The 27572-nt window shown below is 46.2% G+C and overlaps 2 protein-coding genes across 4 annotated transcripts in view; one reads left to right on the forward strand and one right to left on the reverse strand.

Annotated features, from left to right (window-relative positions):
- The window catches only part of INSYN2A (inhibitory synaptic factor 2A), a 57725-nt gene extending 35274 nt beyond the window's left edge, over positions 1 to 22451 (forward strand). Inside the window, exons 3-4 of one of the 2 annotated variants that reach the window (XM_033130589.1) lie at positions 3672 to 3743; positions 19943 to 22451. In XM_033130589.1, the coding sequence (XP_032986480.1) occupies positions 3672 to 3743; positions 19943 to 20126 (256 nt within the window). In that variant the 3' untranslated portion in view covers positions 20127 to 22451. The remainder of the gene's footprint in view (positions 1 to 3671; positions 3744 to 19942) is intronic. The other variant, XM_033130590.1, reaches the window with a different exon arrangement.
- DOCK1 (dedicator of cytokinesis 1) overlaps positions 1 to 27572 on the reverse strand; it is a 455780-nt gene that overhangs the window by 256038 nt on the left and 172170 nt on the right. The gene's annotated exons all lie outside the window — the stretch shown is intronic.

Here is a 27572-nt window from a genome sequence, read left to right on the forward strand (position 1 = left end):
GTTTACTCCAAGAGAAGTTCATGGCAATGAGGTCCTAGAAATACTTCTCAGACCTGGTAGAAATATGACCGACCAACAATTTTTCTTTTAAATTAGCTAACGAAAGAGTGACCACAGATACGTCTCCATATAAAGTAGACAAGACGACTCATTTGCTTCTTACCAACAAACACCAGGCAAACCCTGCTACCACGTTTCCCCAAAAATAAGACCTAGGCAGACCATCAGCTCTAACGCATCTTTTGGAGCAAAAATTAATATAAGACCTGGTCTTATTTTACTATAATATTTTAAAGATAGGGAATAGTATAATATAATATATTATATTTTGCAATATATTGCGTAATATATTATATAATGCGTCCAAAAGACGCATTAGAGCTGATGGTCCGGCTAGGTCTTATTTTCAGGGAAACGGTATATCTCAGGACTGAGTAAGGTAGGCTGGGTTGTAACTAAGTGAGAGAAAGGAAATTGAGTGAAAGTGATACTAGAGCAGGAAGGGGTGGAGAGTAAATTCAAGAGGAAGTGTTTTCCATGTCATTCTGTCAACCGTCTATAAGAAAAAGTCTACAGTGGTTTCCCTTTAACTTTAAATAATGGCCAAAGAGCTTCCCATTGTACATGATCTGCACTCCGTCCACTCCCATTTGCTCCATCTCTTCTAGCCACACCAGCCTGTTTTTCTGTCCTGCAAACATGGCAACGCCATCCCCCCTGCAGGAAGCTTACAAGTGATGGTCCTTCTGCTTGCAACACTCATCCAAACAACTAACTTCATTTTTCGTTATCATCCAGGTTGTATTTCAAATGATGTGCCCTCCATGTGCCAGCCAGAGGCCTCGCTTTACAACACTTTCCTAACACACAGTAGTATCAAAAATGATCCGTCCGTCTGTCCATCCATGCATCCGTCCATCCATCCATCCATGTGTTTACAGGAAGCTTGTCTGCCTCTCCCACTCTACAGTAAGATTTGTGAGGGCAAGGACACTGTTTTGTTCAAAAATGTCTCCTCAGTAGCCAGAATAATGCCTGACCCCAAGAAGGCGGTAAATAACTGTTTGCTTACCGACTATAATGGGGGAAAAAGTGTGCTTTTTACAAGGTGCTAAGAATAGAGTCATTTCAGAAAGGGCTTTAAAACAGCAATGTCTAACTGAAGAACCCCAAGGTCCTGGAAGAGGATCCTCTTGTGCCTTTCAGGTGCCTGAAGCCTTTGTCTGTCATTGCTGGATTCACTGACTGTCCCAGGCTGGCAATTACATGTAGTGCAAAACACCAGTCCCAAGGTCCAAGCAGGGCATGGCACAGCATCAGAAGCCTGGGGTCCAAGCATAATGACATCCCAGACCCGACGTGTTCCTGTGCCCTCCTCTGTAAGACGAGGATGGCATAATTCAATGAGGACTCAAGGCTCCAGTGTAAATGAGACACTTGGGAATCCCACGATACTGGGAGGAAATGAATCAGTCAATGCATCCAGAAGGCAGGGGTGTTGGTGCCGACAGGCTTACTAGAGATTTGTCCCGAGGTCTAGGGCAGGAAGGTTCTCTGTGCCCCCAGATAAGGGTGAAGAAATGCCCCCCCCCCAGATTTTGCCCATTGGTTTTTAAAAGCCTAAGCTTCGCAGTACGACTAGCACGTAGACAACTAACACATCTCCCCCACCCCACCCCCGCCCCAGCCCGCGACTGGTGGGGACTGCATGCTGGCACAATACAGCAGTGGCGCGATCCCTGTGTGCAACCCAACCCAAAAGTCTGACAACACATTGTGCATACACAGGACATGTCATCACTAGGACATGGGCTCGAGTATTGTACGAAATGACCTTGGTCAGAAATGAGCTTAGGACCAAGCTGGATGGAGCAAGGCGTTTGGGGAGGTTCAGGATGAAGGCACACTTGGGGCTTGTCCTGAAGAGGGAAGGGCTGGAAGGAAAGTCTTTGCATCTGGTTAAGAAAAAGTGGAAGGGTGTAACACACAGGCACCTCATTGTTCCTCTCCTGATAAAGCCAAGGGGAGAGAGAGGAAGAGGCCAAGTGTGGGTCCCAAAGGTGCCCCATACAGGAAGTAGTGGTGGACCAAGGTCAACACAAAAGCAAGCACACTCGTATGATTCCAATTCTGGCCCAACTAGAATGGGTCACAGGCAGTGACAGGGAAAACTTTGGGGCACAACGTGCTCACTTGATAAAATGCACAGAACTCAAAGGTCGAGCCCCAGTTTACCAAAGCTCACTGAGACAACATGGCATGGAGTGGAAAATCCTTTGTCAAATGTTTATGTAACACAAAATATAATGAGGAAAACAAAAGTTATTTTCAATTCAAAACCCATGATGCATACAAGAGAAGTTTGCATAGTGAGGGTGACAAAATACTGAAGATCTTTGTTGACAGAAAGCCTTTTGTTCACACTATTAATATGTTGAGTGACTGCACAAATGTAAATGTGCCCCCTAAGTGTGTATAAGCCAAGTCAGATGGAAGCTTTTCTTCTACCACAAATTTAACAGATTCTGGTTGTCACGTTTGTCCCTGGGTACAAAGTAATATTCATAACAAAATACAATTGCATGTTAAAAAATATCGGAAAGGAAAGGGTAGCCAAAGTGATTAGAAAAACCTGTGTGGAAGCACCCCAATACTAGTTTCTTGGGGTGACTGTGCTGAGAGATATTCAAGTCCTGGTCAAGAAAATCCTGATCCTGAGAGATATTCAAGTCCTGGTCAAGAAAATCCTGATCATCAAACTTTCAAGTTTATAGCAACTTCCACAATATACTTCAAAAAAGACTCCATGATTTTGGCAAGAGGAGAGTTAGCTCCGCCCCCCCGCCCCCATCTCCCAGAACCCCCTGCCCCAAATCCCTGGCCTCCCAGGGCTGCAGATCTCATCAGGGAACATAGCCAGAGAAAGCAAATCAGGAGGCATGACAGCGGCAGCATAATACTCTACCACAGGGGTCAACAGATTTTTTTCCTGTGACGATCCAGAGTAAATATTCTGGAATTTGCAGACCAAGAGGCAAAATCAAGGATATCATGTAGTTATTTATACTAAAATTTTCACAATTTTTTTAAATCAAAATTTAAAACTTTACATAGGGACACTGAAATTTGAATTTCATTACTTTTCATGTGTTCCAACTATAATTATCCTATTTTTTCAACCACTTAAAAATGTAAAATCCAGTCTTAGCTTGCTGGACAAATCAGGCCCAGGGCGGGATTTGGCCTGAGGGCCGTAGTTTGCAGACCCCCTACTCTTCGAAGACAAGAGGTTGTGGGGCAAAAACAAGCTATCAAGTCAGTATACCTGGGGTTGATTCTCCCTCAAAGTTTCTTTAAAACACCATAAATATAAAGTCGCACTGAAACATCCCAAATTCCCTCTGCTTATAATGAAATCAGATTATTTACTTCATCCAGTAGCTTATGTTCACAATCGAAATTTAATTTCAACATCATCCTAGCTTGCGGTAGCTGTTGCACTGGTTGTGTAAATGCAGAGTCAGGAACAAAATGGGGAACACACATGAATCAATTGCCATTACTGTGACGAGCACTGGCTTTGGGAAAGCAACTGATGGGAGGTGTCTGCTCTAGAAAAGCCAGCGACCACCAGCCACCACTTGTAATACTCTCCTGTTCTTATCTTGTAGGCTTTCATATCGGACTGGGCAAGACACAGCTAATTGTGACACATGCAGGAACAGTGCATGTATTATCTATAGGTATGTTAATGTTCTCCTCTTCCCACTTTTTCATTATGAGTGACAAATGATGTTTACCCACCAATGAAGAATCGTCGGGGGCCATGCTGGGATGACTATATCAGATAGAAAGTAAAGGGCGTTACTTGGCCACAATTCGAAGCTCCTTCGAAATACCTGACCCCAGGTGTACGATCACGGGAGAGGGAGAGCATGAACTCATTTATCCGGCGCGTGTATCTTAGTGGTTTCAAAAATTGGTGTGAGTTTGATGGCGTGCTCCCTTGGAATCGATAGCCCTGAGTGCTACTAGTAGTACAGTGTGTTCCAGAAAAGCTGTGAAATATAAGCCCCTTGGATGGTATAGATCAAAGGCAAGGAAAGCAGTGTGGCTGTGCTAGGAATACCACGGAAGAACCCAGGCTGCTACCTGGGGTGTCACAAGGCCTGTGTGTCCCCTGGGGCGTAATCCTCTGCCTAGCGTCCCTACAGCTGATCTTCTCGGGTTTTCTTCTGAACTTACTTTAGCTCCCTGACATCAACAGTAACACAGCAGAAACTTTCGCCAGGCAAAGCCATGTTAGTCTTTTGGCACTAATTTAGGATTTGAAAACATAGTCAGAACCTTCAGAGGTCACTGTCTTTTTTTGTTTGTTTTTTTCTGGAAATATAATTTTCCCACACAACATAGGAAAACAATAAGGGATATTATAATTTAGTTCATTTTTAAAAGGTAAGCTGCAAGAACAATTTTCGTTAATTTGCCAAATTATCAAAAACAATTCTAACTGCATAGTTATATACCTTAAAATGTGTAAAGCAACCCCCACCACCCCCAAATACACCTTCTAAAACGACCTTCAAAGTTACCATCTTCTCAGTAAGAAGGTCGACATAGGGAGAGGGTACAAATGTTTTCAGTAGAGCAAAAAGCTTCAATCCACACAATCTTGGACCCATCACACATCTCTAATCAAAAAAGAAATCCAAGACAGGGCCCTGGGTTCTTGAAAAGCACAGTTGGGTTACCTGGTGACCTTGTCTGGAAGCAGGTAGAAAAAACCACAGGGCAGATGTGAGCACCAGATGTCACACTCACACATTCCTTACTGCAGAAGGTCTCAACAGAGGCTGATTCTGCCTCCTAGAAGACATCTGGCAAGGTCTGGAGGGAGGTATCTCAGCTGCCACAACTGGGGAGGTGCCATTGGCATCTAGTAGGTGGAGGCCCGGGACACTGTTAACACCCTATAATGCACAGGACAGCCCCCACAGCAGAGGCACATGGTCCAAAATGGCCATAGAGCCGAGGCTGAGAAAGCCTGCCTCGCTGGACCCATCTCCAGGTGAAGGTCTATGAAGAAGTCCAGGCAAAATGCGAAGGGCTCCAGGCAGCCCCTGGCCCTGGTTCTATTAACAAAGAGGCGGTGACAAGCCAGCACCCAGCAAGGGTTGTGTGTCAAGACTTCCCACCAACTGCACATTATTTCCTCAGATATAGCAACTTACCAGAGAACTCTGGTTAGTGAGACTGTTTTCACTATATTCATATCATGGAAGCGGATTTTGAATCACCCGTGAAGGGATGTAACTCTGACAGAAAACCACTTGCTAACATCAGGCCACTAGGAAAAGACAGGAAGAGTGTAGAGCACTGGCCATATATCCTCCCGGTTCAGCTTTCGGAGTTCTGGGAGCTAAAGCTCAGCCAGCCTTCGAATGCAACAAAGCAGAAGTGAGCAAAGGTTTCCGGAAAGCGTTCAGAGTGAACTTGATGAGCATAAACCCATTTACCATTTTGTGGGTGATTGAGAAAAGAGTTCATTAGGACACTCTCCAATGTGACTGAAGTAATTTAAATAAATTTGGCTCTAGATCCAGAAGTAACTCACATTGAAAGTGACATGAAAAGTGCAAGCCTGAGGAAGACAGGCACTTGTCCTTTTCAGGAATTACCTGGAGTGGTTACTATTCTGAACTGGCTCAACCCGCCTTCTGCATGAATCCCGTACATCAACCATTGGCCGGCTTTTCCAAAGAACTGTGAGTGTCCAGCAGCACAGGAATTTGCCAAAAGTTGGCAGAGATTCTCCAGGTGGAGGGATCGAGCCATTGGGATGGTGTAGACTGCCATGGTGCGTTATCTTGAGGCACAGAGCAGAGACGAGGCCCTGTACAGCCTTGCCGGCCCTGCCGTCAGCCCTCCAGAGGAGCCAGGTGTCCTAGCAGAGGTGATGCTAGACCACAAGTGGAATTTTGAAGCTCTCTTTCAGAAAAGTATTTTAAGAGCTCTCCCGCCAGAGTGATAGTAACAACAGCAACCGTTCCCCAACCCCCAAACTCCCACGGTAACCAGAAGTGACTCTGGAGGGCTTAGCGGGAACATTTCAGCGGGACCCACCCCGCCTCGTGAAGTCAGTCATCCAACTACCGTGTTTCCCCAAAAATAAGACCTAGCCAGACAGTCAGTTCTAATGCGTCTTTTGGAGCAAATATGAATACAAGATCCAGTATTATATTATATTATATTATATTATATTATATTATATTATATTATACCTGGTATTATGTTATATTATATTATATTATACATGGTCTTAAATTATATTAATGTAAGACCGGGTCTTATATTAATATTTGCTCCAAAAGACGCAGTAGAGCTGATTGTCCAAGTAGGTCTTATTTTCGAGGAAACATGGTACTAACTCAGACAAAGAGCTCACCAAACTCCGTGTCCCCATTTTCATATCACAGTATGTTGGAAATCACTAAAAATTAAGTTAGTAACTCGGCAATGTTATCTGTCAATACCAAAAGGAACAGCCACTCTCGCATTGGTTACTGACATTGGGCAGGAGTTTCCTGAGCTCCTGAGAAGGTAAGGTGAGTGACAGCTCACTTCTGCTCAACTAACTGAAAACCAGTCAAAGGGGAATCCTACGCTGAAACGTGTGACTGTAACCTGACTCATCTGCATGGAGATCTCACCATCTACCTGATTTAAAGTCACGCCAGTTCTGAGGTGAGGCCCAGCTGCTTCCTGTAAATGTGGGGGCCTGCCCTGGAGTTCCAGGTCACCCTCCGTGAACACACCCATTTTCCTTTGATCTGGAACAAGGCCTCGTGATGTGTCCTGACTTCAGAATCTTTCTGGATGCTCCCTTGCCTCTGCGTTTCTCACACTCAGTAATGTGTGGCCTCTACTCTTCCCCGGGCATCTAACTCAGAGACGACTCTCTCTCACCTCAGTTATACTGCGTTGGCTTATGTCACATGCAGATAAGTCCAAACACTCCAACGATGAGTACAAAAGTCATAAAGATCCAAACACAACACTGAGCATGCAGCTAGAGAGTAAGAAGAGGGACATGGGTCCGAGGAGGAGCCCGTTCACCAGGGGCCGTGGGAGGGCATCAGTCGGGTCACAGCGGGGACGGGGGGCTCATCCCGCAGGTCCGTTAAGGAGACTGTCATAATCCTGTGCCAATACCAGACTGATGTAAAGGGATAAAGGGAAGCTGGCATCTACATGAGTGTCCTCAGGGCTGGCAACTGTTCATACACTGAGACAGGTAACTCCCCTCAGGGTTCCCTTTGGCCAAACGGAAAGGCGAGCAAGTGGGAATTCAGACGGGTGATTTCTGAGCTTCCTGTCAGCCCTGTGACTCAATCTTCAAATGCCAAACGCTTCGTGAAGAATAGAGGTTTCTTTGGTAAAAAAAGCATTCAGAACTCAGTAGGCCCTGGACAGAAGTCGCCTGTTCGGGTTACCGTGCAGCAGGGCACGGGGGCAGTCACGGCATCTCAGGACAGACCCAGTGAGCCAGAGAGTGTCCACATTTCAAAGGCTTTATGACTTAAGTCTCTTTCTTCTTATCAAGGAAACCTGCACACAAGCCTCCTTCACTTCCTGCACACAGCTCTATACATAGAGGATCCCCTTAGAAACGTTGAGCTGAGCTCAAGGTCGGGGTCCTTCCCAGCCTGGCCTTGGCACCAGGGCCTGCATCCGAGGCTCGGGCATGTTCCTATGAGTCCTGGCACCACCATCTCTGCCACTCTTCTTGGTCTTCCCTAGGGGACGACTGTGGCACCTCAGCATTGATTCGGTTTAGTTTCAAAATAAAGAAATTTTAAACTGCCAAAGGACTATGGTTGTCCCAGAGACGGGGAACACAAGAGGGTCAGAGCTGTCATGTCCACATGTCGCAATTTGTCACACCTGTTTGTTGGCTGTTGCCCAGAGAACCCTGGAGGTCAACGCATTTGACTCCGCCTGTCTTGCATTTATACACTGCTTTGCACTCAAAACCCAATTACCCTCTCCGAGTGGCATAAAAATCCACCACGTTTCCAGTAACACTTGGTGTAGGGAGATGCAAAGGGTGTCATGTTCAAGACCCAGCTGCCCGAGGTCTTATCAACACAGTCCTGTAATAAATGTGTACCTCTGCATGGGGGGCGGTACCTGTTTCTCTGTGAAAAAAAAAAAAAATAGTCCCTCTTGGAAATATGCAGGGCTTGGGGGAGGAGGGAAAAACCATCAAAAGGACAAAAGGTCTTGAAGCAGTTTCAGGGGGAAGGGCTGCGGCCAGTACCACAGGCAAAACACCTGCCAGCCAGCGCCTGCTGCTCAGACACTGGGGGCTCTGAGGTTATGGCTGAGCCTCCACCCCTGCTGGGTAGGGCGTCCATTAACACCCTCAGGTGTGCAGGGTAGCACACAGGGAGCAGGGAGGTCCCTCCCCACTCTGAAACACTTTACAGGGAAATTTCAAATTCAGGTAAATTGAAATTTGGTAAATCATTGTAAATCATGGGCCGGTGATTTACAATGATGAAAGGGATGGGTGTGAGAGCATCGTCAGAAAGTAAACATGGAAGTAAAGGTGTGGACAGTGGAAGGCGCTTCTCAACAGGACAGCGTCCTTTCCTGTGCTGGCAAATGGACGTACGCAGAGCCAAACGACCATTCTCGGGCAGGGAATGGACTGCCCTGTCACTCGTCACCAAAACCCCGAGCGTCACAAGTGATATTTTCTGGAGCTGGGAATTTTGAGGTGGTTGACATAATTCCATGTTTGGATCCCTTCGCCTGGGATCCAGACCGCTGGTGACATTCTCATTCAAGACCATCGCAGCAGGAAGAAAGAGTACAAGAGAGACAAGCTAGTTTTCCGTAGCAAAACTTTTCTGGATTATCATCCGTATTTCCTGTCAAAATATGCTACGATTATTTCAGAAAATGTTTTAAGGATAAATTGCTAATATAATCTTTGCTCATAAACCCTTGAAATCTTTTGTACCCAGACTATCTTGGTAACTCTCTCGTCAGATCACGCTACTGATGAGTCACCTTTTGTTCAGATTTTCTTTCAGAAAGGAACAATGAGGCGTACCACTGGCAAAGCCTTCATTTTCCTCCTTCACTAACGTGGTTAATTTGTAAAATAATCCCACACAAAATGGCTTGAATTCAAATTTGTAAATTTTTATGAGACTGGCATGTGGTAGCTTCAATTCAAAAGGGAATGAAAGCATGATTTAATAGATAATAATAATGCTGATTCAGAAAAATTACATAGACTCTTTACCAGAATTTGACATTTCCCTGTAAAGTGTTAGAACTCCTACCACTAGTTACAAGACCCGAAGCAAGTGTACCCTCCTGGAGAACCCTGCCCAGGCCTGCGTCATTTCTGTATCATAAAAGCCACCACACAGCTGCCCTCGAGTGACACTAATAATTATGTAGTTGGTCAGTGAGTAGACTCGGAACCTGAATGGATGGCAATGCTGTGGTCTGCCGATCACTTTATTTCAAATATGAGAGAGAGAGAGAGAGAGAGAGAGAGAGAGAGAGAGAGAGAGAGAGAGGACGTGCTTCTGGAATGCCCTGTTGTCTGTGCCATACTTTCATCATTTGACATGATCCATCGATGGTCAAGCATAGGCAGGATTCCAAACAACCATTCTGATAAAATACCCGACCCCTTTCCATTTGACGCTTATTTGCATTTCTTCAGCAAGCATTTGTCATGGGATTCCTAGCAGTCCACAGGCTTGGCATCAAACACGGGGAGGAATTTGTAATCTGGCTGAAGAAAACCCCCCACACACCCCCTACCAAAAGACCCTTTCAGCAGAGCTCTGACAGAAGGGAACCTCCGGTACTGAAGGTGTGGGCCACAAGCTCAATGACAAAGATGGAAGAGGAGGAGCTGAAGGGGGCTGGGAGGCTGGACCTGGGGGACAGCTTCCTGGGAGGAGACAGGAACATGGTGAGGGCCATATGTTGGGGACAGTTTAGATGTGTTCTATAGGGACCCCCTCCAGGTCTAGAGAGTGAGGGACAACTGGCAGGAACTTGGGGGACAATCAGCCAAACATCCCCAAGGATGGAAGGGGGTACCTTGCTGCACCAGGTCTAGAGAGTGAGGGACAACGGGCAGGAACTTGGGGGACAATCAGCCAAGCATCCCCAACGATGGAAGGGGGTACCTTGCTGCACCAGTGCAGCATCTCACAGCAGCTGGGAAGTTTCCAGTGCATTACAATCTTTGCTTACCAAGTAGGACGTTCCTCAGTACTGCAAGGTCCTTTCCAAAATGATGAGAGGATTTCAAGACAGATGAATAAGATGCCCTAAGATTATGAGATTGAACGAGGAAGTCGCAGAATTAATGGCTTGCATTTTCTCAAATCATCCTTGGTAATTCATCGCATAATCAACAAGAGCACAAAATAGAAGGTTGGAAGATGCCAGGCAAAGTGTGTGGAAATCTCACTGAATCCGGTGGTGCTGGTGGCGCACACTTCCCACAGCCGCCAGAACAGGGAGCCTCCCACGCACGTGACGAAGCCCTACTGTTACGAGTGGTCACTAGATTTGTATGCAGAGATGGTGCCAATTCCAGCCTGCCCGAGCCCACGTGGAGGGGACTCGCTGCAGCGTTTGTCATCTAGTGATTATCTCTTAGTGGAACTGCCCTTTCCAGTCCTGCTTCAATTACCGCCACTGGTGCATATTAAGTTCCTTAACACCATGAGCTGCTGTGGAGGAAATTAGCCTATTGTCTAATATTTAGCGCCCTGTTTTTAAGTATTTACAGTAAGTGCTGGGGTGGGAGGAAGATGACAGGAAGTGTTTCCTGGATAATACCTTAGGCGAGGTTATTCTCGTGTAAGGAAATATATTTTTTTCTTTTTTAATAGAGTAAATTAACAGAAAAAAAAGAATAATTGAATGGACCTCAAAATTCTCCTTGAAAATTCCCAAAGCCAATAATTCAAGTTTTTTTCTATTGTATTAGAATTCTAAAAATATATTATTTCTTTTTCTGCCCATGCAAGGATTTAGGTTTTAGTCAACTTTACTAATCTTTGGTAACACCTTGGTTTTAGTATGTAACCCTGATACCTGTTAAATGTTATTAAACTGATTACAGCTGTAAAACTGACCAGTAAAAACTCAGGTCAACCTAGTCTTTGTAAAGCTTTCATCAGAGAAGGGCCAATTATACTGATACCCTTTTTCCTTTTACGAACCTCACCTTTGGTTATGCCCACAGGTAAAAGTTAAGGTGGCATTCACCAAGGTCCAAAGCAGCAGGGGGGGTTACGCTGTCAACTGCATGAGGAAATCAATGTAGTTCATTTTTCAGATGAATATGGAGACCTTTCTACGAGCTAGATACAGGATCCAGTCCTTCCCACAATGCCCTGACTTAGATCCTGTGAAATCCCCCGGGGACCAGAGTGACAAGAGAAGATAGTGTTTGCTAAGGCCACTCAGCTGACTCTTCGCCCCCATCAGTCATCTTGAAGGAACTCTTCTCAGAGAAATGACATCCCTGCAGGTACAGTGGGAGGCCGGGTTTAGACTGGTCACTGCTGACACCCGAGGACACACCCAAGAAGCTAATGGCTGTCTGGTCTGTGGGATGAGACACCACTGCTTTGTATCAATGGGAGTGGTTCACTCCACTGCCGTCAGAATATACAGGGGAGCTCTTTAGGGCATCTAGAACTCACAGTTCTGAGCCAGAGCTCAGAAGGGGTGTGGGCTGCTTTGCACGTTAGCTCCAGCACTGGAACCCCAGGAAGTCATCTGCCTCTCTGGGCACAAGAGTGTCCACCTTCAAAATAAGGGCAGACGAGGTGCCGGCCCAAATCCAGGCCAAGCCCACGCTAGTCGCCTGACCTGGTGACTCAATCCCTGGCACCTGTGGGATGCGACTACAGCCAATTTGGGACACTCGTGTGTTTTCTCCTTTTAACTTCACTCGCAACACACTTCCTGGCCAAACATTAGAAGCCGTGTGCTCTCCAATGAGGGCAAGGACAGCAGCATATTCCTAGGCTACATTTACTGATTAGGGACCCCTTCTAATTATAACGTATGATCTGTGTGGCTTGCGAAGAATGTGGCATAAAATATGCTTAATACACATAGAACACTCTTGTTAGTGACCTGGTCCCTTTCCTACTCAAGAAATTACTGAGCAGAGGTTATAAACAGGGCTCGAGTCTTTCTGATTCAACCTCACAATTTACGTGGTTCCTGATCCCCATGCATAGGACCGGCCCTCACACCCGGGTACTTAGATGTGACCTGGGAGCCAGATGAGTATTTCTTTGCAGAGAAAGTCACAGATAAGACTAAAGCTCCTTTGGAGCTTTAGTCCAGCACAAAAGGAGTATGACTCCTCTGCAATATGGTCGGGAAACAGCCAGATGGAGTCGAAAGGTCATTGTCTAACTTTAACTGTGGATACTTCATAGTACACTTCATAGGTACGATACCAGACTCGTGACTTTTTGGTTTTGTTTTATAAGTGTGATGATCATTGCCTTCCCATAGCATACCAGGGAACGGGGACAGGTCTCATCGTTTGGGTATTCATCTTGAATAGCCATCTATTTCTGGTATTTTAAATCTGATAGTAGTTCTCTAAACTTTGATTATCTACCTACTATGTGAAATAATGGTGAGGGAAGTATTTAAAGTTAGGATGAATTATTTCACTGTTCAAAGTGTTAAACGCTAGTTCTTACGAACTGTTAATATAGGAAACTATTGGAATGGGATCTACGTATCCACATATAGATATGGATGTGTGTGTGTATATATATGATATATATATATATATATATCATATATATCACATGATATGTAACATATCCATATAGAGTAGATATGGTATGTAAAATAGAGGCATATTTGTATACGTAGACTTGTTTTGATGAATACATTATATATGTCAAACAGAAAACAGAGTAACAACATTCTGCTGAGACTAGAAGGATTTGGGTTCAGCTCATCTGTTTATTTTAAATTCAATAAACAAAGAAAGCACGTTCTGAGCCTGACATCGTACTAAATGCACTACAAACGTAAGATGAATTAAACATTGCCCATCCCTCGGTGAGTTCACAGACCTGAGGAAAAACAGCTGCAACCCAACATGAGACGGACATGCTGTAGTAAAACGGTGGAGAGAAACCTGCCCGAGGAGCAACTTGTTCTGCAGGACTTTCGACAGCATGGAGGTGTGTGCAGATGTGGTTATTTTAGAATATTCACAGAAAAAAGAGCTGACATGAGACCTAGGTTTGACGCGTGAACAGAAGTTTGTCAAGGAGTTTCGGGATTTCTGAAGGCGACTCTGGTAACTACAAGTAGGTTAGGGAGGGGAGCGAAATGCAGAGAGGGGAATGAGACTCGACTGTCTGAATGGCTAAACCAGAACTGCGGAAGGTATGGCTTAGGGAAGTGAAAGGGCCAAAAAGGGAGGAGCCTGGAGATGGCTGAGGGCGAACGCATGGAGCCAGCTGGTGGGGGCAGGCAGGAAGGACAGGTTAGCCAGACTCCAAGGTGCAAGGCGTGGCCAGCTTGCAGGAGGAATGGTAGCCACAGGCCGTGTTTGGGGGAAAGGTCTGACTTTGGACATGTTGGACGTAGGCTGTCCTTCAGACAGTCAGACATGGATGTGTTCATGAGAGAATGATGGCTATTTTGAGTCTTGGTTCTTTCACAGCCTACATGTGTGGCCGTGGTCACATCGGTCAACCTAGGCCCAGAGGTGGAGACGCTTGCCTAAATCCCCTAGCTTCCAAGGGACAGACAGGCCTAGAACTGGAGCCCACCCTTCAGGTCCTCCGAAAAGCGCTGGTGCTGTCCATGGTGCTAGCACGAAGCCTGCCCCCGTCTATTCCTGCTGCTGCCCTCGCCATAAAGCCCAGTGCTTTGGGAACATTACTTGTCCCATCCAGATCCACATGGCAATAGCCATCACACACCCCAACAAGCCAGCTGTCCTGGGCCTGGCCATGTTTCCCCACACGCCGGGCTGCTCTGTGGAACCCGCCGTGGGGTGGGAGCGCCTCTCCACCGTCATTTCCTAGCCCAGGAAGCTCAGGCACCTGCAGGTGAGATGATTTATGCATAGTGGCAGAGCGTGAGTCAGTCAGAGCCAAAGTGGGCGCCAGGGGACTCAGATATAATTCAAGGAGAATTAAAACCAGAGGCCCCCCTGCTCTGCAGGCCACTGAGCCCCGCCGACTCGGTCGCGGCCAAAGAAATCAGAGATCTCAGTTGTTCTTCCACGACCACGTGCTTGAGAGCCAATTTACCTGTTTTTAACTCTTAACTGCTACACACACGGGACTGGAGAAAAATGTTTTAAATACGTTTCCCTCAAATTAACTTGAGGAGCTGACGGCAGCTTGCTGAAGAAATGGTGGCAGGGCCGCAGTATTTCTAGGAGCATTAGACAACCAGAGGGTGGACTGCAGAAGAGAGAACGACACTCCGCGCTCGGCAGCAGCACATGAAACGGTGGGGAGACGTGTTACTACGAAGCCTCGCAGAGGCTCCAGGAATACAGCCTGGCTGCCAGCTGACACAGTGGCCTGAGATTTAGGGCAGGTTTTCACTTCTTTGGAAATGCACAGAATAATCCTTTCGTCAGGAAGTCCTCATACTTAAAACTTCCTTTTTATTTTTTATTTTTTTTTTACAAGAAAAAGCCTAGCAAAGAAATCCCATCTAGGCCCCCTTCGCTTTAGCCACTTGTCACAACGAGTCACGTAGAGTGCTACAGAATGGCACTGCAAGGGACACTTGATGGCCCAGCTCCAGGCCATGTGGAGGTCTCAATACGCCGTGTTGGGCTGGGTGGCTCAGTTGACTGGCGGGAAAAGGCGGATGCAGAGCAAGGAGAGGGAAGAGCACATCGGAAGCACTCCCCTGGATTTGTGCCTGCTCCACAGCCCAGCCGTCCTGGGATTGGCCATCTCGCGCAGCACAGTCCGCAGCCTGTGTTTTCACTTAGGCATTAAAGGAGAGAACACCTAGCACAGGGAACGCGGGCCTGGCTCAGCCCTGCACACTCGCGCTTTGAGATTCAAGGTGTCAGGACTTTTTCCAGCGTGCGTATCCCCCTGAGGAACAGCATGCAGCGTGATATGTGTGTCCTTGGACCGTGCATTACAAACACCAGATCGCGCCTGCAGGAGACTGGTGGCATCACCAGCAGCCTCCTGCCTCCTGAGTGTACGCTGCTGGGCTCAAGACCCAGGGGGTGGCAGGGAGCTCTGTCAAGCCCCAGCTGGGGCCCAGACTTGGAGTACACACACACCCTGCCTGTCCGACGGGGGACTAAGTCTGTGCTAGAACCACGGTGAGGAAGCAGGTAAACACTGCACGGTGGAAGTGTGTTACCTGTGACAGAGCTTAGAATCAACTTTATGCAGAAAACAATACCCAGGTCTCCAGCTCAGCCTTCCTCCAGAGGAATAAAATGACACTCCCAGCTTCCCGGATCAGAGCACAGGAGCAGCTGGCCTCCATGGCACCCCTGCTCACCCGACCCAGCCTTTCCAAGATCTTCCTCAAAACTCTTCCAAAAAGGGGAAGCAGGGAGTGGAAGTGCAGAGCCAAGCTCCAAAGAGATCCTAGTATGTGTTTTGCAGTAAACTTCTCAGAACCTCAGTTGATTAAGTCCTGAAAGAAGGGAGCTGGGCCACAGATTCCACCTAGGGTCCATTAACGCTGCCTCCTCAGGGAAAAGCCGATTTGTCTGTAGCCAGGAGGGGGGCTCAGTGTGGGAGGAGAGGGGGACAAAGGACGACAGCACTGACAGACGGAGCAGTCGGGCCACTGGGACAAAGGCCGAGAGGGAATCCGTCTTTTAAGGCTTTGTGCTCATTGTTAATTCAGTAAATATTACACAGGCAAGGGCTGTGGACGCTAGGAACACAGAAAGGACAACATTCTCCCTGGTCGCAGCACCTGCATTTGAGGGTTGGTGGCAAAATGATATGGAAACAAATTTACTCGTGGTGCGTGTGGGGAAGGAAGGAAGGGAGGGAGGAAGGAAGGAAGGAAGGAAGGAAGGAAGGAAGGAAGGAAGGAAGGAAAAAGGGAAGGGAGGGATGATGGGGTCTATTTTAGAAGGTGGCTGGACACTGAGGAGGTCACGTGTACCTGGGCACGGTGGCTTTTGTGCAAGTCCCCTACTCTGACCAGGACAGCAGGTAATGCTTCCTTCTGGCCATTTCACTGTGAAGACTAAAGGGACCTTTGCTTTGTGTCAGCCAGAGTTGGCCAGACTATTAACCTTCGGACACTACCCTCTCAGCGAGTCTTCGTCTTCTGAGTCAAGCCGGTGACTGGTGTGCTCCTTCCCCAGTGAGAAACATCCCCCAGCAGAAAGCAGTACACAGAGCAATGCACATTCTTCCCGCCCAACAGCCAGGCCACATCAGGGTGCCGTCTGCCGCCTGGTACACACGCCTCACCCTAAAGCAGGGGCACAGCCACTCGCGAGTCCCAGAAAACTCAAGGTCGCCTCGCTGGCCCCCTGTGTGCATCTCCCACCCAGCCTTCACTGCTACCCACTCCTCCACGAGGACACCCCTCCTGGCTACAGACTCTCAGCAACGGAGGAATGCAAACAGGAATCGACTCAACAGGAAAGTCGAGTCCCTGTTAACAAGGGCTCAGATTAGATTACCCTGTGATTACATGGCTCCGTGGTGTGATAAATTGGTTAATGACAGGATTCCCAATGTAGTTGCTTAATGGGAATTCAATAATTACAGGTACCCAGAACTGCAGCGTTAGCCTCGGAAAGGCTGGCACCCACCCTCCAATCTAATAACTCACGGCCTGTCTGGGACTGTTGAAATGGTTATGATCTGCAGGGCATGCTTTCAGTATTCAGCCAGCACTTTGATAAAACTCTTCCGTTCCTCACAGACCATATTGGATACACTATCTCACGGACTCACTGGCAAGGCTCTTGTTTTCCCTGTTACTTTTCCAAGCTGAAGAATTCTTTTATAGGTACCTCTATCATTGTTAGCTCTTGTTCCCATGACAAAATTGGTGGTCAACAGATAATAAAGGTAAAATAATATTGAATTGCATCTCATAGTTTATAAAAACCTTTTCACTGACTTCTCAGGGAGGTGGGGGATCCTTACCAAATCAGTGAGATACTCAGGGCACTACGACACCCCTCGACGTGAAGGACACTGAGCTGTCACGGGGACGAGGGGCGTCTCTGAGCCCTGGCTCTTCCCCCAACGTCCAGTGGCCACGACAGGACAGGATAGTGGCTTCCTGCTGCCCCACGTAACAGACCTGAGGGCTTGTGTGCACGGATGCAGCGTGTCCTGAGATTTGCGCTCCCACAACCATCCTTCAGAGGAACTGTCCTCCCTTATCACATCCTCTAGACTAGTAAGACGAGAAATTCATGAGGTTTTCTTCTACCGTCTCTAAACTGCAGCCCTTTGAAAGGAGGGGGAAAGTAACTCTTGCTTTGGGAGCTGGGGGCAACTGGCCATAAAATTCTATGACGATATTTTTAATTTTTTCCATAATATTATAGTCGTGGACAGTAAGAAAAATGGAACAGTGGGTTTAAAACATAAAATGGTCCGTTAGATGGGTCTTAAACTTGTTTTGAGAACTCCAGATAATACCACTTAGCTGTTTCGTCTTTCCAAAATGTCAAAATTTGCCTTCGATCAATGGTTCCCTAAATGAATCGGAGTTTGTGTTTATCAATGGTTTACGGGACTACTGGATATAAACTGTTATTAGCTCATGTATTATCATCATCACTAAGACTTGACTGAAATCGTCTGCCATTTAGTCTGGCATCCAGACCAGACCTAAAAGAGCACAGAGTGGAATTCTCAGGAAGCTTGGCATGATGCAGCACCCAGGTTCACGTAATAGGGGTATGGGGGGTACGCAGAAAGGAGCTAGGCTGCCAGGACCATGACAGAAAAATGACACTGGGCCAGGGGGGTCCTAACCCAAATGCCAAGGGGACCCGTTAAGCGTTTGTTAAGGTTAGGGGATCAACAAGTGTCCTTATCAAAGCCAAGAAGAGAAGGGCGGACTCTAGGCAAGTGACAGCATTCTTTAAAGAAACTTCCTCAGAAACAACATACACTTAAAAAGTCATTTTAATCCTGTCACTCTAACACAAACATTATCGCTGCTGGCACACGTCGTTCCACATGGCTACATGTTTGCACACTGTGGCTTCAGCAATGTAATTACAATTTGGAGTTATTTTCACTCAACACTATCTAGGTGTTTGCCTGAAAAACTGTCTTTGATAACGACTGAATGATGCCCAATGGCGTTGACTTAGAAACACACTGTTTTCCCTAATGTTAGATACTTTGGCTCCTAATCAGTTTTTTCAGTGGATCAGATTTTACAAGGAGAATGTAAGCCAAGGTCATTTCATTTCACAACTGCTTCAGGTGAGATAAATGGATTTCTTGATCTTGACAAAAGCTGCACAGTAATAGAGCTGTCATACATCGGACATACATGTACTAAGATGGCCCCTGAACACTCCTATTTTTGGTTAGCTTTTAGTCTAGGAGGCACATAGGTGCAGTCTGTGGACAAGCAAAAGGGTGACTCATATGTCCCATTTCTCATTTCAACAAACACATTACAGTCACGCACTACTTCACGACGGGACGCGTTCTGAGAAGTGCGTTGTCAGGCGGTCTCGTCGTCGTGCGAACACCATGGAGTGCACGTACACAAACCTAGCTGGTAGAGGCCACCGCACACCTAGGCTGTGCGGCAGAGCCTACTGCTCCTGGGCCTACACAGCACGTTACTACACAGAACAACGAGAGACTCCATCAAGCGCAAGAGAAAATGATGCAACAGGAGACGCGACAAACACGAGCTGTATGAGGCGACCGCCGGTGTGACGCGGCACGCTGCTTTACGGCAAACTTTTTTTTCTATCAGTAGAAAGAGGACGCTCTCAAGTGATGTCAAACATTACAGCTTAGTAAATACACAAACCAGCAACAGGGTTGTTTATTATCAGGTATCACGCGCTGTACATAATTGTACCTCTTACACTTTTATGTGCCTGGCGGTGCAGTAGGTCTGTTTACACCAGCGTCACACAGACACGTGAGGAATGTGTCGTGCTGTGACATTCTGACGCCGATGACATCCCTAGGGGATAGGAATATTCAGTCCATCGTAATCTTATGGACCACCCCCGTATATGCGGTCTGTTGTTGACCAAATGTCGTTTTGTGGTCCATGGCTGTGTAGATTTTAACGCCAACTGTGTACACTAACAATTCAGAGGTTCCCCATGAAAGCAAATAAGTTAGTTTTTCAAGAGAATAAACCGATCTTGACCCTGAACAACACGGGTTTGCACTTGTGTGGGTCTGCTTTACAAGGATTTTCTTCAGTAATACCATAAATATATCGTCTCTTCCTTATGATTTTCTCAATAATGTTTTCTTTTCTCTGGCTTACTTTACTGTAAGAATACAGTATATAATACATACAACATAGAAAATACGTGGTAATCAACTGTTTATGTTATCGGTAAGGTTTCTGGTCAACAGTTGACTAGCAGTAGTTAAGTTTTTGGAGAGTCAAAAGTTATACGCAGATTTTCAACTGCAAAGGAGGGCAGCTTCCCATGGCCCCACGCCTTCAAGGGTCACATGCAGGTCACAGTGACATAGAGCTAAAACATATTATTCAGCCCACTGCTTAAGACTGAGTCACAAAATTCACTATAAACACAGTACGAATGATCAGTCACCCTGTACAATGTCACCAAATTTTGCTGTCATTCAGGGGGATCTTTATATATATGAAAGACCAAGCACTAAATCCGTCCTTCTTTTCTTTCTAGTGTGGAGCTAGATTTTAAGCAGCAAGAAGACAAACTCCAGCCAGTTCTGAGGAATCTCCATCCCTTTGAGGAAACTCAGGTTGCACCGTCGCCTTACTCTCAGGAGACTTACTCCTCAACTCCCAAGCAAAAATCCAAAACTGAATCTAAAAAGCATGGAAGATGGAAACTCTGGTTCCTTTAAAAAGTCACAGTGTTTGGACTCTAAAGGCCGTCTTTAAAACCCACTGCAGTTGAGGAAATACTTTTCCAAAATGAATAGGGTCGAGGGAACTGTGGCTGACTCTGTGTCACCGAGTTCTCACCCTGCTTACCAAAAAGGCCTTTGTACTAACAACTAATTAGGAGAAGCAAGGTATTCAGTGTCACAACTTGCCGGCTGTTCTTTGCAGTTTGCGGATGTGGGATGTAAAGTAAAACCTGAAATGAAACTGATGTAGTCAAAGACAACCAGTAAAAACTCTATCCCACCCAGATCGGCAAGTGTTATGTTATCGACCTGCAGAATGGCAGGCTGTTACTCTGTACACAGCTAAAACTCATAATTCTTTTCCAGACTTTATGTTTTGGGGATTTTTTTAATAATGAGAAGAAACAGCAAGCCTTATGTTTGCAAAGGACTTCATTTTTACGTTTCACTTTTCAAATAAGCAGGGGGTGAGTGCAATTTTCAGCACATGAAATTCTGGAGAAAGCACAATTTTTTCAAGTGGTCAGAGACCATGATTAATCTCTAAAATGTGACTATCTGTATATTTGCCTTCATGTGCTGTAGCGCTAAGCCAAGTGACCACATCTCAGTGTCACACTGACACCTCAAAGTTAGCATTCTCCACATTTCCAGACACGCGACATGTTTACTGCTCATTTTTCCGGCCAGCAACCAGGAGTCCCCCAAAGTCAGGACATGCCTTTAATCAGTGCAAGTGGACAGGGTCCAAGCTATTGGACACTAAGCTTTCTTAGATCTCATTTGTAATCTTTTGGTACCCAAAGGCCAAATGATAAATGCTGGCAGGAATGTGAAAACACACTTAGAGATACACAATAGATGACAGAGTCACCATAAATCACAGGCATACTCTGCCACCGGAAAGTGTTTCTGTGGATCAATCTCTGAGACACCGCGGATCACCAGAAGCGCAGGCAGATGTTTTATACAGTTCGGTATGCCTTGTAACAACGTTGGGAGACCCGACCATCTCAAGGAGAAACAGTGTGTGTAGTTTAGCTGCTACCATCAGACAAACTTAATATCACCTACATTTAACCTGTTAGTAAGTGGTACTAAATGAAATACCTAGGGGAAAGCTGTGAATCAAATGTTTTTAGGTATTTTTTAAACAAACAGTGATACTTAGAGTTCTCTTTTGATGACACATTGCAATATAAATCTTAGTTCCTTTATTTTTTCACTCATTCCTTTGCAAGTATCTTTTTATAGAAATCAAAAGCCCCTCGTCTATTGATGACTTTGTGTATCCATTTGTGCTTTTCACACTAGGAAGCAGGGATCTTATTTTGCCTTTTATGGCATAACTTAAATTTTGAATAGTTTGTGAATATACAAGAAAACCTAGTCTTCAAGTTTCTGTCCAACAGTTTCATATCTAACCTAGTGCGGACGTGCACACCTCATCGACTAGACGCCAAAAATAAAGTGGCCCCCTGAATAGAAGGATCTCTACCTGCAGTTTTCAGACTGGAGCTATTTGTTGCTGTGCATTTTCCTCCTGACTCAACAGCAAATCTACTTTAGTTCTAAGTGGTTTGATTCGACAAGGACCTAGTGATCCGCAATCAGACATGAACTTGAAATAAATGCAAAGAGCGTATCGTGTGAACATTCTTTGGGGGTTACTCCAGCTACACCGCAGATGTATGCTTTAATTCAAAGAAAAATACACATCTTTTGTGGAAACACTAGATGAGGATACAAATCCTGGAAAATCAGTAAACAGAACCGAGAAATATTTTTGTGCAAAAGAAGGATGAACACGTCGATTCTGTACCAAGATGGAAGTGCAATTGTTTCCTGTAGACAGAAAATTTAAAATCTGTGTTTCATGTATTTTATACTGTTTTTTAACTAACGTTATAAAAATGTTTGCAACAAGTTATCTCTCCTTGTGTTTTAAGAATTCCAACTATCTCAGTGAATTGAAATAAGGGTATTAGCAGCTTTTTAATCAGTACTATAAATCTGTCAACAGGACATCCTAGTAAACAAAATAATGTCACTGTTTGAAAGCAGTCTAGACCAAAAAAAAGGAAAAAAAAAGAAAAAAAAAGAAAAAAATTTCAGAGTCGAAAAGGAGACTGAAGATACACTAATTACTATATAAAAATAATAGTGTCTTCAGAATAGGAAAAACTATTTCCAAAATCATTTCATAGTTTAATTGCAGTGTGTCACTAACAGATGATCCTTCTCTTAGAAAGATTTAAGTCAAAACTTTGACACAAAACCAAGGTAAAAAGTACAGTGTTCCCTCATATGTAGATGTACTCATGGCATTACGTATAGAGATTAAATTATTATACTTGTCACTAAGTTCTTTATTAGTTTTTAAATAAAAAAATCAAAGGTGATGTTTTGTGTGTCGTTTAAGCTTATTTCATGGTCTCAGTAATTTGGGAAAATAGAATAAATCTCAGAAAATAATAAGGAAAGAAGGATGCTCAGGCTGTAAAGAACTTCACGGAGGTTTCCGGAGACTAGGCCACTCTGAGGCATGGGTACCACCCACTTGCCTGGCCTGGCCGAGGAAGGGGTGGGAGTCAAGTCCAGCGGGGCCTCAGCTAAGCAGACCATGCACCTGGTCTGGGCTTTGGCTACTAGGAGGAGAGGATGACAATTCTTAAGGGCACTGGGCACCCCACAGGCTCACAGCAGGACCGGCTAACTGATACCTAATTTTTAAAGACCCTCAGATAGACAACCAAACACATCAATGTTTTCATGGCACATCCTGCCATGGCCCGTGGAGACAGCTTCTCTGTCCATCACCCATCAAGCAAATCTCAGCCCCAGGTGATCAACCACTGCCTTCCTTGTGTCTTCCCTCCGCTGGTAGGAAGACCAACACCCCAGTTGTGCTGAGTTCCCCACCTCTCTCGTGGAGACCAGCCCACTACTGACCCCTTCCCCGAGGGAGAGGTCTGCCTGAAAGCCCAGGAGAGGAAGTCCCCACCCCCTTTCCGGGTCTCTGCAGAACAGAGTCTACTTGCAAGGATTGGAAGGGGGGCACTGTAGGCTGAGAAAAAAGGCTCCCACTGCGCTCACAAGTTCCACAGGGAAAAGAAGAGGATGAAGACAACTCATGTGCAGAATGGGGGTAAGACCCAATGCACTACCCGGACAACTGGGGGGACACTCCAAGTCACATGCTATAACTCTGGGAGCCACTACTGCTGCTGCCGCAGAGGTCCTCTCTTATAAGTCACTGGCTACAACAAAGGACTCTGTGCCACGCAGGTGCCCATCAGGCACTGAGGGTGTGCCATGGGCCTCTGGGGAGGGGTCCCAGGACCTGTGCATCTGTCGCTTCGACCTTACACCCTCCCCTGGTTCCAGCAGAGTATTAATGGGGAGTGAATCAAGGTGTGGGAAACCCGTGCTGTCTTGGGAAGGGCCTGGGAAGTTAGCAGAAGCTTCCCACGCATCCTACGAGGTTGCCAAGGTGTCCATCGCCATGGAGATGTGAGGTGTGGTGTCAATGGACCAGCATCAGGCAGATGGATCCCAAACTCAAACGGTAACAGTGAGCCTGCCTTGCAAGGCCGGTCTCCTCGGGTACCATCCCAGGCACGGCACCGCAGATACACAGCCCTCACTACACAAAATCCACACCATCAAAGTGAAGCGCTTGCCTTGTGCCTTTCAGAGACAGAGCAAGAACACAAAGGGAACAGGGATCGGCCATGAGCTTGTCCGTCGCTCCCTGTCTGGAGCAGCATAGAACGTTTCCCAACCCCACCCCGGGTGGGCTGATTTTTCAGGAGCACCTTCATCAGCAAGTTAAATTTGACGTGACTCCTAGGTAAGGCAGTGTCATTGCTGAGTGTCACCTGAAGATCACAGCAGCTGCTTTCCACACCGACATAGCTCAATTTGTCTAGAAAATGCTGCCACTGGCACATTTGGCATGGGAAGAAAAGAGCTATATGACTCAGGAATAACACTGCATCCTGTGAACTAGTGTTAACGAATCACACTGCAATGGGCAGCATACATTCCGGCAGATGAGGTCCTGTGAAGGCAGCAGCTCAGGAATTAAGTTAAGATTGCGGTTAGCTATGAATATGCAAGAAATGCAGAGCCCATGCTACCCAGGCACAGACATGGTTTTTATTTCCTTTGCAGTAAATCCACAGTCCGTGACCTACCTTGAAAAACTACTAAGGGCCACAGAAACCCGAGAAAGGCAGGAAAAAATTGCTGTACAAATACCACGTAAAGATGATTTTTATAATGTCACCACAGCTGACACGTGCACGCAGGTCAGGATGACTTTCTGAAAGCCACAGGTTTTCAAAGTACATTTATTACCAAACATATCATTAGACACACTTTTGATGACCCTTGTAAACAAAATCCAGACACTGTCCACTTGAAGCTTTTGTAACGTATTATTTTCCTTTGCAAAATGAAGATTAATACAGCTGTTTTTTAAAATGCACATTCGTTCATAAACCCCATTAGGATAAACATGGCAAAATGAATGTTCACGCACGGAGACATAACACCTATGTGAAGACGTGGTTACCAGACTCGGTAAAGGGGATCCATATACTGAAAGACGGTTTCTCTTACACTGTTTCCAAATGAAGACAAGCACGGCCGGTCCTTCCCAATCACCCAGGTTCAATGGGAGTACTGGGTTTTCACTGACAGGGTCTTTCCCACCAATGGTGCTGTCGTCACAATGAAACAGGCCCCACCCCATCAGCGTCCCCAGCAGTGAGTGTCCTCAGCAGCTGGAGTTCAGTGGCAACAAAGTAAATTCCACCAGTGGATCTAAGGAGCCAGGAGGTGTCGTGGTCACGAGAGCAAGAAGAGAATCCAGGCAGAAAGTGCCCCTTTCCTAAGCCTGCTTCTGTGGATTTTCCACAGGTATCTTTCCTTAGAAGAGGCCCACATTTTCTTTTCGTGAAGTGGTAATTCCCAGTCTTCTGGTGTGTATCCAGGCCATAGAGAAATCTTTAGAAGTCCTTCTCACTCGATTACATTTGTAAAGGACCCATTGACAGAACGTAAAGCTGGTCATTTGAAAGCAGCAGCAGCTCATATCACAGAAGGGATCTTCCTATGGATTAGTATGCATTTCATCTGCTCACAACCCAGCTCTGTGTACAGGTGGTTATTCCAGCAAAGACACGGGCAGGGGGTGCCCAGTCACCCACCTAATGGCTGGTCAGGCCACCTGCCCACAAGACAAGAGCACCCAGCCCACCATGGCCACCTGCTCAGAACTTACCAAAGACGAAGAACGCTGCCTAATGCTGAGGGCCAAGAAAGCTTTCCCAAGAGGAAAAGAAAAATAAACTGAAGTCAGAAAATACAAAAGTAAGCACTTCGCTCAATTATTCTGCAGCATTAGAGGACACTGGAATCAAGACAAAACAGCATTTAACTGTGTGGCAAGGTTACCACAAGGCTTCTCTGCCAGGGCCTGTTTTAGGCATCCACGTGACCTGCGAAGCTCCACCTGCCAGATGGAGTTCTACTTTTTTTTTCAAAGTATAATATTAATACTTAGGATCGTGGCATATTTTTATCCTACGCATGAGGTGTATTCCAATAGCCCATGTCAAATATAATGTTGAAACGTATAAAATGAACTAAAACAAATTATATACAACAAACTGCATAGTGTTGTATAGAATACCACAGATACAGATAAAAGGAAAGGATTATACCGTACATCACAGCTCACCCAATAACGTCTGAAGTTCCCGGTTCTCAATTTCATCATAAATTGACAGAGAGCTGATCAGACCACAACCGCCTCCCAATAACTTATTCCCATGGCAACAGAGGTCACCTCTCTAGTATTATTGCCGACGACAGCATGGAATGAATCATTATGTGAAGCGTATCTATTCAAAACTTTTCTTATCACCTTAATTTTTAAGTCCATTTTCAGTGATTACTTAGAATTTTTATGCCGGCTCCTAGTCACACGACCTCCATTCCATTTATGCACAAATGAGTACCAAGCACTGAGGACTGAATCATGAAATGTGACCGTTTACCAACAACAGGCCTATAAACCACTTTCTCGGCTTCTTCCACTCCAGAAGGCCCACTGAAGCCTCTGTTCACCTGTTCAGGGACATTCCCCCAGGTCTTCCTCTAATCTGCATTCACACAGCAACGACAGTGACATTAAGCAGCCAACGCAGAAGCCTACATCTGAGGACACCGGGAGCAAGGTCGTACCACTGTGTGGACATCACAAAGGGACACATGTCTCCTTGGTGACTGAGAGATCCTTCTAAACAACACTAGTCTGACATGGCCAATCCCCTTCCTGAAAACTCTTCATGCTGTCATCATTGCTCACGAAACAAATACAGCTTATTCAGAATTTTTTGTTTGTTTTTGAGATTCCTTCCACAACAGCTTAGTTAGTTTTACAAATGGAATTTCTGGACTCCTTTGATAGATACTTATTGAAGATGGTGGAAGTGGGAGGAGTCAGCTAAGTACCTAAATCCACTTCCTGCTTCTGGAGACTCCTGGAGAAGGTCCGGGAGGAGGGAAATAGGCCTGGATGTGGGCAGCTGGCCTTGGGCCACTGCAATTACTCAGGAGGATCCAGGTAGGCCACAGCAGGATAAGAGTGAGTGTGGGTCCTCGTCACACCTTCTCAGAATGTGCAAGGGCTGCTCTCAGGGCCTCCTGAGGGTTCCTCAGAACACAGGTTTCTCCACGCCCTTCAGGCAACAGGCACCCAACTCTTGGTCTGACTCTTGTACCGCCAGGAGATCATAGCATTTGGCCCAGGGAAATGACTGAAAGATGGACGATGGAAAGGTGCCTTCTGGCCTGGACAGCTGCGTGCCCGACACAGGGGGGGGCTAGGAATGGTTCAGAGTCCCCTGTGACACTGCCTGGCATACCACTGAGGTCAGCACCACGAGTCTCAGCCCTACAAGAGACGAAGGCAGCCAGCTCTGGCACTGAAGCTGGGCTCCCAATGACAGCTGCCACGCTAGGTGAGGGATTTCGGACAATTTCCTGTCTCTGCACAGGGCATTTTCTGTACTTGCACATGCTTGATGAAGGGGAGAATTAAATGTGCATCCTCCATTAGTCACACAGTGCCCAGCACGTGAACAGATGCTACATGAACAGCAGCTAGTATTATTGCCACTAGTGTTATTACTAGTGGCCTGAGACCTGAGGAATCTCCCAGGGGCCTCCTGGGCCACAAGGTCTGAGAGAAGACACCACGCTCCATTCGCCCTTCGCTAGACCCTGTGCTTGAGCTGTGAGCACGTCTTACAGTCTCTCCAAGGTCAAGGACCCACCGGAACCTGTATGGGCATGCTCCCTGCCCTCCTCTCCCCAGGTGACTCCGGGCCAGCGGGCTAAGACCCGAGTGCACACCCACCTGGAGTC

Source organism: Rhinolophus ferrumequinum, chromosome 16 (assembly GCF_004115265.2).
Source record: "Rhinolophus ferrumequinum isolate MPI-CBG mRhiFer1 chromosome 16, mRhiFer1_v1.p, whole genome shotgun sequence".
Classification (NCBI taxonomy): Eukaryota; Metazoa; Chordata; class Mammalia; order Chiroptera; family Rhinolophidae; genus Rhinolophus; species Rhinolophus ferrumequinum.